Source organism: Engraulis encrasicolus, chromosome 17, assembly GCF_034702125.1.
Source record: "Engraulis encrasicolus isolate BLACKSEA-1 chromosome 17, IST_EnEncr_1.0, whole genome shotgun sequence".
Taxonomy (NCBI): Eukaryota; Metazoa; Chordata; class Actinopteri; order Clupeiformes; family Engraulidae; genus Engraulis; species Engraulis encrasicolus.
This window is the reverse complement of record NC_085873.1, coordinates 1686997-1696996: the sequence shown is the minus strand read 5'-3', so window position 1 is coordinate 1696996 and position 10000 is coordinate 1686997. Positions and strand designations below refer to the sequence as shown.

Below are 10000 nucleotides of genomic sequence, written 5' to 3'. Positions count from 1 at the left end.
TTTTAATTACTTAAGACAATAGCAAATTACAAAAATAACTTGACGTTTAATTTTGACAGAACAGGTTAAAAGTAGCTAGTTCCAGGGTACTTCCTGTCTATATTACCAAGGCAGCATCTCACATTATTTTTGCACCACAAACAGCTGCTCTGGCTTGTTTATGTGTGTACTACTACTGCAGTGAGACACAGACAGAGCATCCTCGGAGGTGCGTCATGATCTGTCCCTGGCAGCCTTTATTTTGAAGAGGGTTAAATTTAGAGTTGATGTCTGTCTGGTCATTCTGGTAATAATGTTGCCAGTGAATCCTCAGAATGCCCACTATCAAACATCTAAGCTGATTAGAGGTAGATAACGTGAAAGAGAAAGTGTGTGTGTGTGTGTGTGTGTGTGTGTGTGTGTGTGTGTGTGTGTGTGTGTGTGTGTGTGTGTGTGTGTGTGTGTGTGTGTGTGTGTGTGTGACTGAGAGAGAGAGAGAGAGAGAGAGAGAGAGAGAGAGAGAGAGAGAGAGAGAGAGAGAGAGAGAGAGAGAGAGAGAGAGAGAGAGTCAGACAGACACAGAGAGAAAAGGGAAAATCTTTGGTGGAAAATCCTTCAGCGCTTGCCATCAAAGTGATTTGTACTCCCAACGACAGGGTTTGGAGCGGGGATCGAAGGCGCCCTGCTCAGCCTATGGAAACTTCTTCTCCTCCGTGAGTCAGAAGAGAGAAGCAGCCGGCCACGGGCTGTCCTTGCCCCTCATCCTACCTGCCATCCGACAAGGTTAGCTATGCATATAGTACATGGGGAACAGGAATACATTACACCCAGCTGATGCTTCCAAATGCATGGGCAGTCATGGGTAAGCAGTTAGGGCGTCAGACTTGTATTACAAAGGTTGCCAGTTCGGCTCCCGACCCGCCAGGTTGGTGGGGGGAGTAGGCTAATCAACCAGTGCTCTACCCCATCCTCCTCCATGACTGAGGTACCCTGAGCATGGTACCGTCCCGCCGCACTGCTCCTTAGGGGCGCCATTGAGGGCTGCCCCCTTGCACGGGTGAGGCATAAATGCAATTTTGTTGTGTGCAATGTTCACTGGAGTGCTGTGTCAGAATGACAATGGGAGTTGGAGTTTCCCAATGGGCTTTCACTTCACTTTCATTCGACAAGGTCAGCTATATGCACAAGTTTTACCGAATAGGAATACACCATACAGGGCATATGGAAGAGGGATGCACCATATGGGTCTGTTTCTAGATACAGTATGACCTGGTCATACCAATATACAGAGAATAGACATATACAGTACTGTACTACCTACCACCAAGTAGGACTATGCATTACTGCCTGCAATCCGAGAAGGTCAGCTAATGCACAAGTTTTACAGAATAGCAATACACCATACAGGGCACGTTTCAAGATACAAAAAGTCAGAGAATGCACGCACATTAGTAGCACAGGTGCTGGACCAAACATAAGACAACTGAAAGGAAAGTAAAGGTCCGCAAAACAGTTTGATGCTCCCAAAAATGTAATGGCATGATGTTTCGGACTGTGCACTGTGATGAATGACTCATGGTCCGAAACTAAATTAAAATAAAAAAAATTGGCAGCAACAAACGGTTGCGGACCTTTCCTTTCAGACATTTCAAGATACAGCATGACGAGGGCATACAGTCACACTGTACATAGAATAGGAATATACAATCCTACCTGGCATCCATTACGGCCAGGTATGCATACAGTACACGGAATAAGAATACACCATAGGCTACTGGGAGGTTTCAAGAGGCAGTGTGACCTGGGCAGTACACTCAGATCAAACAGAATGGGCATACATCATACAGGGCTGTTTTAAGATACAGATACACTCATACACAGAATGCAAATATACCATACTATACCTTCAATCTGACAAGGTTAGCTATGCATACAGCACACCGAACAAGGACACACACAGAGCATTGAAAACCAGGACAAGCAGGTAAACTTGGGACCGGTCGCAACACTACTCATAGCACCACATGGAAGTGGAGTACACAACATTGGGCTCGTTTCAGGATATGACCTTTGGAAAGTACAGATGCTCTTATCTTGAAAGCCCACCTGGGAAACACTAATTGTCATTGTGACACAGCACTCTTTAGCACACAACTAAATCTCATTTTATGCCTCACCCGTGAAGGGAGTGTCCGAAACAGCACCCCAAGGAGGTACCATGCTCAGGGTACCTGAGTCATGGAGGAGGATGAGCGAGAGCACTGGTTAATTACTGCCCCCACCAAACTGCCAGGTCCAGAGTCTAACCAGCAACCTTTGGGCTACAAGCTTGACACCCTAAGCGGTTACCCATGACTGTCACACAACAGCTCTTGCACAACCTAGGCTTGTTTTTGATGCATACATGATAGAATAGAAGTACAGTATACTACACTGGGGACCATACCACCGATTCACTCATCTGTGTTGAGATGACATGACCTTACACATTAGGTCACTGGACTTGACTGAAGCTAGTTTCTGATGCATACCTGATCAAATAGAAATATAATGGAACCACACCACACACACCACAGGTTCACTCTTCTGTGTTGAGATGATATAACCTGGGTAAACATTACATCGATGCCCTAATACAACACAACTCAGCTTACCAGATGTCAAGCATGTTTGTTGTTGACTTGAAACACACAACACAGGCACCACAACACACCACACAAAGGGCAGCATTACTGCTCTGGGTTAACAAATCATTTATAAATGGTCCTGACCCGTGACACAGACGGGTATGAAGCATAAGCCTTACTGATCTAATTACAACACTAGTGCAGGATCTTATCTAATGTAATAGATACTCTATAAAATACTTAAATATTTTGTATTTTATACCTAACTGCTCTGGACCTGGACAAACACTGGGGTGGTTACATGGCTTAAGTTACCAGGTTACCAGGTTACCAGATTAATCAATATCAGCAGCCAGCTTCTTTGTAAACTATCGCCATCGACTAAAATGGCCACATCATGCAGGACAGTGCACGGTGACATGCTGTATTACCGCACGAATAGAACCAGGCGCGATGCGATTCAAGCGACAGAGCGATACGCGCGATTGAAGAGACTACAGTATGTCCGTTACAAGCAGAAGGCAAAGCATTCAAACATTCCCATTGACTGTGGTCACTGACCTCTCTACAGTCATTGGCTGTCGCGGCTTGTCGCTGAACCGTGTCATAGAAAGTTGAAAGGATTTGCGCAAATCGCTCTAGTCTCCAGAATCGCTTTTGTCTCGCAACTCAATAGAAAGTCAATTACTTCCGTCGCTCGCCTCGCTGTTGTCGCGGTAGGTGTATTTGTGCCGTTACTGTATATGTGTGTCCTGTATACACGCATGTGACATCAGATCCTGTAGGTGTCACCTCACAGGACTCTCTAACATCCTCACACATGCACACACACACGCGCACACGCACACGCACACGCACACGCACGCACACACACACACACACACACACACACACACACACACACACACACACACACACACACACACACACACACACACACACACACAGGGCAGACAAATTAGCGGGTTCGTTATTGCAAGCCGAGGAATTTCTGCGCAATGACACATTCTACAAATGAGCTCATACAGATGACTTAGGCTGTTATTTTTAACCCTAAATTGTGTTTTTTGGTGATGGCGCAAGGCGGGCCCGGTCAGTCCATATTACAACTTCAAGTTTGAAATCATGACATTAAGTTGTCAATGTCCATAACTCTGTCATAACATAATAACAGAGTAGCAGTCGGGAAATAATCATAAAAAAGCATAAAAATAATGAGGTCAGAGTTTGTGTTTAACGCCAAAATGTGCACAGAGGCAACATTGTCCTTTTTATTTTACGTTTGTAATATATTGTACAAAAAACATGCATTGAAAATTATGTATTTTTTTCGTGGCTTAATATTATGTGGGTTATCACACATCATTCACTGGTACATGGACTTGGCTGGCTATTTGTAGAAAGCTAGAATTGCAGCAAAATTGGGATATTGGTTTCCGTAGTTGAACCGTTAGTATTATTGATATTTTTTGTTTGTGTTTCAGCCAGACACATATATTGTATAATCTGTGTCCAGTTAAGAAAAAAGTGGGTGTGATTACTTTCAGTTTTTATCCCAAGTGTAGAACAGATGTTGATCTTTACCTCTATAAATTGTATGCTCTATGTAATATGTTGTGCCAAGCGAAAGAAAGAAAGAAAGAAAGAAAGAAAGAAAGAAAGAAAGAAAGAAAGAAAGACTGAAAGACACAAAGAAAGAAAGAAATCTAATTGAATTTCAAAGGCAGTCCTTACGCTCTGCTTTGAATTAATGAACACTTCAAGATGTGCGCTTGAGTTTTTATCCCCGTGCGGTGCCCGACATCAAACAAAGTAGCCGTCCAGACACGGGAGTGTTGGTGGCCAGCACAGATGTGCGTCCTTAAGTCTTGAATGCAGAGCAGCGCCGTGTGTTCCTCTTAAACCGCACGACATTGTTCCCCGTGTCACGATGTCACCGCATGCCCTCAAGGTTGAATAGCTGATGTGTGTGATCCACACACGTCACGCAGGCGTGCACACATGCACAAGCACACGCTAGCATGCGGGCACGCACACACAGACAAACACACAACACACACACACACACACACACACACACACACACACACACACACACACACACACACACACACACACACACACACACACACACACACACACACACGCACACACGCACGCACGCACGCACGCACGCACACACACTCACACAGACACAGGATGTTTCCAATGTTGTGTGCCGTGTGTTTCCCTTTCCATAGCCACATTACAGTATGTGTGTGCAATATCGGGAATGGTCACTCACTGGCAAAAACAAGATGCTTACCGAAAGTCCAATTAATAAGGAGCAAGTAAGGAGTATTGACAATTGCTGACAAATGACAGAGACTGATGCAGAATGTCAAGTCAAGTAGGCTTTATTGTCACTTTCTTTACATGCGCTGGTCAGGTCATACAAAGAATTGAAATGACGTTTTTTACTTTCCCATGCAGACATAGACATGGACTTAAGGTGTGGACGTAGACAATTAGACGGAGACAGTACACATACAGTACACCTAGAGAACCTATACACACTACACATACAGACATATAAAATGCAAGAACAGAAGAGATACGTAGAACATGTATTAAAAGAGGTATTGTTGTGCATTTTCCGTTGCAGTATGTCCTATTGTGACGATCCTGACATTAGTGATAGTAGCATTGTGAAATAATAATAATAGGAAACACATAATGTATGGAAACACATAACAAAATTCATTTTTCCCATCAATGTTGCTTCAGTTCAGCAATATAAAACATTAGATAGCCGCTGACATTGCCTTTGTTTTAAATGTATTAGGCTGTATGGCTTAGCGTTCATCCCACAGAAGGGCAAAGCTGCAATCATAGTAGCCCCAATTACGTGTAATCCCTCCCAGGCTATATTGCTCCTTTGAAGTTCTCTTTAAAAGGCACATTATATCAGTTTGGTCTTAAGTATCCAGTTAAATCAACATGATGTCACTTACAGCTGTATGTTGCCAAGACACAGTTGGCACTGATGAGCTGAAATGTTAGCTTTACATGGTTATTCATATTATTTTGGTGATATAGGGTTGCTTGGGGATGCTTCAAATCTAATGGGATGCTCTCCATGTTCTTATAGTTTTGGATTGCAGAATTGAGGCAGTGGAAATTAAAGAAGCCACAGAAGCATTTAATAGGTTAAAAAGCATTTAAACCTGAAATGCGGCCTTCAATCTCATCACCGCAGACTAAAAAAAGAGGGGGGTTTGCCAAACTTATCCAGTTACAATTGCAGTATTTGTAGGACACTCGTCTTCAAGGTGTCATGTTGGTTCCACTTTTTCGCTAATGGCGTGGTATCAGACAATACTTTTCATATTATTGACAGCATAATGTTTTCATATGCTGACTCGCCAGGCCACATGTAGTGACAGACGACATAATATCCTGCCTCCCTGAACTGTGAACCCCCCACTCATGCCATGCTCACGTCTATTGCACCAGCCAGCCTGATAGTCAGTTAATGGTGATTGTTGGTTGCCAACAGCGCCTGACAGATGACAGCAATCATGGGAGTGAGAGGGTCCCAGTGCCGTTTTTCATAGATGAGGACTGAGGGGAGGCCATTTTTGTGTGTGGTGGTAATTGCTGGCTTTGCCCGGATAGGAGGTGACTTGAAAGACTCCCCCTACCCCTACACTTAGCCATCAGAAGCCAATTATGTGTTGTTAAGTCACGGTGTTCCGCCTAAAGAAATACAAATGCACAACTTCCTCCCTGTCAGGATTTCGCAATGTAAATAAACATTTTTTCAGAATTGTTTCGGAGTTTCCTGTGAAGCTGAACTTCTAGTTTGTTGCTGTCTGGGTATTTCAGAGACCCGAAGTGACATAAAGTTATTTACCTACAGTACAGGGTAATGGCTTACCCTGCCTGTTGACATATGGGGTTAGGTATCCCTCCCTGCTAGGTATCCTTGCTGGGCACTATTTGGGCACTATCCTTGCTGGGCAACTATTTGAATTTGCACCCTTACACCCTAGCCCAAACTCCTAACCATGGCTGGCACATGTGCATATTGTAGCATTCTCCCCCTTGTTCGGTCTATTCCTTTGGGCCTTACTGGATATGTACTGAGCAGGGCTCTAAATTAACAACACCAGCCAACCAACCAAATGCTGGTAAAAACTCAGTTTGGTTGGTAGAAAAGAAAACTTACTAGCCACTTTGACTGGTAGAGAGTGTATGTGTGGCTATTACGATTTCACATCTACTAGCCAAATTGGCTACTGATGAAAAAATTTATAGCTCTGCTACTGAGTATGTGCTGATGACCACAGTGCTCTCTGTGGCACTTATGTGCTCCTCCAGAGGCTTAGTAATTAAGGACCTGTTCCTAATCACTGACTGGAGGGGTGCAGGACATGTTTGATGTCTATGCAAGCATGGGATGAAAAGGTTGGATGATTGGAGGAGCTAATAATCACTGCTCTCTTGCATGCATGAGCATCATTGGCTCAGGTCACCTTGAGAAAGGCCTCCAGCTTCACATTGGACTCAGGGCCCTGTTTGTGTACCTAGTTCACTAGTATGTGTACAGTATATCGCTGATGGAAGTGTTGTTGAAAGGAAATATTTGCATTTAAATTGTTTTTAATTTTGCCATGCCCTTGCAATCTGTCTGTCTGTCTGTCTGTCTGTCTGTCTTTCTGTCTGTCTGTCTGTCTGTCTGTCTGTCTCTTGCTCTTGCTCTTGCTCTTGCTCTTTCTGTCTGTCTCTCTCTCTCTCTCTCTCTCTCTCTCTCTCTCTCTCTCTCTCTCTCTCTCTCTCTCTCTCTCTCTCTCTCTCTCTCTCGTTCAGTGGGGGGGTTCGTGAGAGATCTCCCCCCAATCTGTGCGGCCGTGAAGCAGAAGCATCGCATCTCCCTGGACATTCTGCCCCCCGAGGTCAAAGCCCGCTACCCGTCTGACCCCATCATCCCCATACGCACCAAGACAACCAAAGAGTTTCAGTGAGTACATGCACACACACGCACACACATGTTCCTTATATAATTGTGTATAAAGTACAAATCAAGGAATAATGTCCATTAATGTTCATTATATTTTGTGCTTTGGCAATGCAATTACTGTTGGTCATGACAATAAACCTTCTGAAATCTTTTGAATTGAACTGAGTTGTCACCTCCACCCGTCTCTGTGCTACCTATGTTACCAATGTCTTAATGTGCCTTTCCTGATGATCGGTGGGATTTTTATTGAATTATAACTGCCGTTTATAAAATCAACCACACTACATGTACCTCCCATTTGAATTTCAAACCCCCTTGACTATGATGTTTGACATTTCACTTTGACGTTGGACTTACCCCGCAATGGACTTGATGTCTTCGTGGGTTCAAACTCCACTTCTGGTGTTGTCCATACATTCCCTGACATTGATGATGCAAAAACCTTGTGGAAGTTGTAAAAGAGCGCAAGCGCCCACCCTCCTTGCTTGGTACAGTCTTGAAACAATGGGCTGAATGTGGATATGAGTGAACCGGGATTGCTGAATGGCTACGGTGTTGTACTGAAGATCCAATGGACATGATATCCTTGTGGGTTCAAACCCTGCTCCTAGTAGAATGTTTAAAGCTGTCATCATCGATAGATGCATTCCATCCCAGCATGTGCTACCAGCCTTTTTTATCACTACTTTTGGAAGCTGCTACTTTAGCACCATTAGCTATGTGCATACCAGGATGGGCGAGTGGTTAAGGCGTTGGACTTAAGATCCAATGGACATAATGTCCTCGTGGGTTCGAATCCCACTCCTGGTAATGTGTTGGACCAGCTTGGTCCTCTTTGGTTCGTGCATAGTGGAACCTCTGTTTGAGGGAAATGGCGAACCAAAAAAGCCATGTCGTAACACACCTCCAGGGTAGAGTTTACCAGAATGGCCGAGTGGTTTAGGTCGTTGGATTTAAGATCCAATGGACGAAATGTCCTCATGGGTCCAAACCCCACTCCTGTTAATGTGTTGAACCAGCAACACACAAGATGCTCCCCTTGGGCCTGCAAAAACCAAACCCCAAACCTATGAGGTTATGCAGAGAAGTATAGTACCATATTCTGTCACCATCGACAATATCCTACACTTTCTGTATGTTGTGCCACTACAAATTTCCTTTGGGATTGCATAAATGGTACCAGGATGGCCGAGTGGTTAAAGTGTTGGACTTAAAACCCAATGGGCATGGTGTCCTCGTGGATTCAATCCCCTCTCCTGGTGATGTATTGGACCAGCAACACATATGGTGGTTCTGCTTGGCCCGTGCATAGTGGGAACCTCTGTAGTGCTGTACCCTGGAGGTAAACGGTGAACCAAAAAATCAGTGGTAACCAGCCTCCCACAATAACCTTGCTGCCTTAGTGGCATGGGGTATTATACAGTATGAAGTAAAATTGAACTTCTTCTGCTTGCTCTTGGTTTTGGATTACGGGATCCAGGATGGCCGAATTACTTAAATCTACTCGGAACTCTGAAAAGGTCTGGGGAGTGTACCAGGATGGCCGAGTGGTTAAGGCGTTGGACTTAAGATCCAATGGACTAGATGTCCTCGTGGGTTCGAACCCCACTCCTGGTAATATCGTATTTTGTTTCAATGTTTTGTAGTTATCATGTATATTTTGTTTCTGTCGTCACTACAGGGAAGATATTGAGAAGGCCACCCTCTCAGGTGACTGGAAGCACGTCCATGATTTTTACTTGACCACATTCGACTCCTTTTTGGAACTCAATGCAGCCTTTAAGGTGAGGTAGACTCTGTCCCTCTATCTTTTTATCTTTCACTTTTTTGACTCTCTGTTTCTTATGGCCTCTGTCATCATCTTCCATCTATCCTCTTCCTTTGTTATTTCTCTCTTGTATTTCCTCATTCCCAGTTCTCTCACCTCTTTTGGCCCGCTCACAATCTCACATCACCTGTGCCTCTTTCATTACCTTCTCCTCAGTCTTGGTCTGACTTTTCCCCTTTCACTCCTTCTTTGACGACTTAATTTGACAAAGTGCTTTACTGCTTTTACAACAATGATCAAAGACATGATATAAGTAGCTCAAGAAATTGTGAGGGTGAAAGGCAGTTAAGAATTCATTTTGCCATCCTCCGTGAGCTGTGACTTAAAGGTTGGAAGAGGAACTGTCTCATTCATAATTGAGAGAGGGCCCGCTACCTCAAACATCCCCTCAAAATGTGCACCGCTACACCTGCTGAATGCTGTACTAGTTATAGTATAATAAGGTGAGGCTCTCTCCCTTCTCCTCTCCCTATACTTCTAGTTATAGGATAAGGTGAGGCAGCCCTCTCTCTTTTCCGTTCCAGTCTCCCTCCCTCCTTTCCTCCGCTGTCTGTGCTCCTTGCC

The 10000-nt window shown here is 44.2% G+C and overlaps 1 protein-coding gene and 2 non-coding genes across 3 annotated transcripts in view; all 3 read left to right on the top strand.

Annotated features, from left to right (window-relative positions):
- The window catches only part of LOC134467678 (probable E3 ubiquitin-protein ligase HECTD2), a 38227-nt gene that overhangs the window by 764 nt on the left and 27463 nt on the right, over nucleotides 1-10000 (top strand). Inside the window, exons 2-4 of the mRNA XM_063221531.1 lie at nucleotides 636-762; nucleotides 7458-7608; nucleotides 9290-9392. Of these exons, the coding sequence (XP_063077601.1) occupies nucleotides 636-762; nucleotides 7458-7608; nucleotides 9290-9392 (381 nt within the window). The remainder of the gene's footprint in view (nucleotides 1-635; nucleotides 763-7457; nucleotides 7609-9289; nucleotides 9393-10000) is intronic.
- trnal-uaa (transfer RNA leucine (anticodon UAA)) lies at nucleotides 8335-8418 on the top strand. Its single transcript has one exon. It is a non-coding gene; the product is annotated as a tRNA-Leu (tRNA).
- trnal-uaa (transfer RNA leucine (anticodon UAA)) lies at nucleotides 9142-9225 on the top strand. The gene has a single exon. It is a non-coding gene; the product is annotated as a tRNA-Leu (tRNA).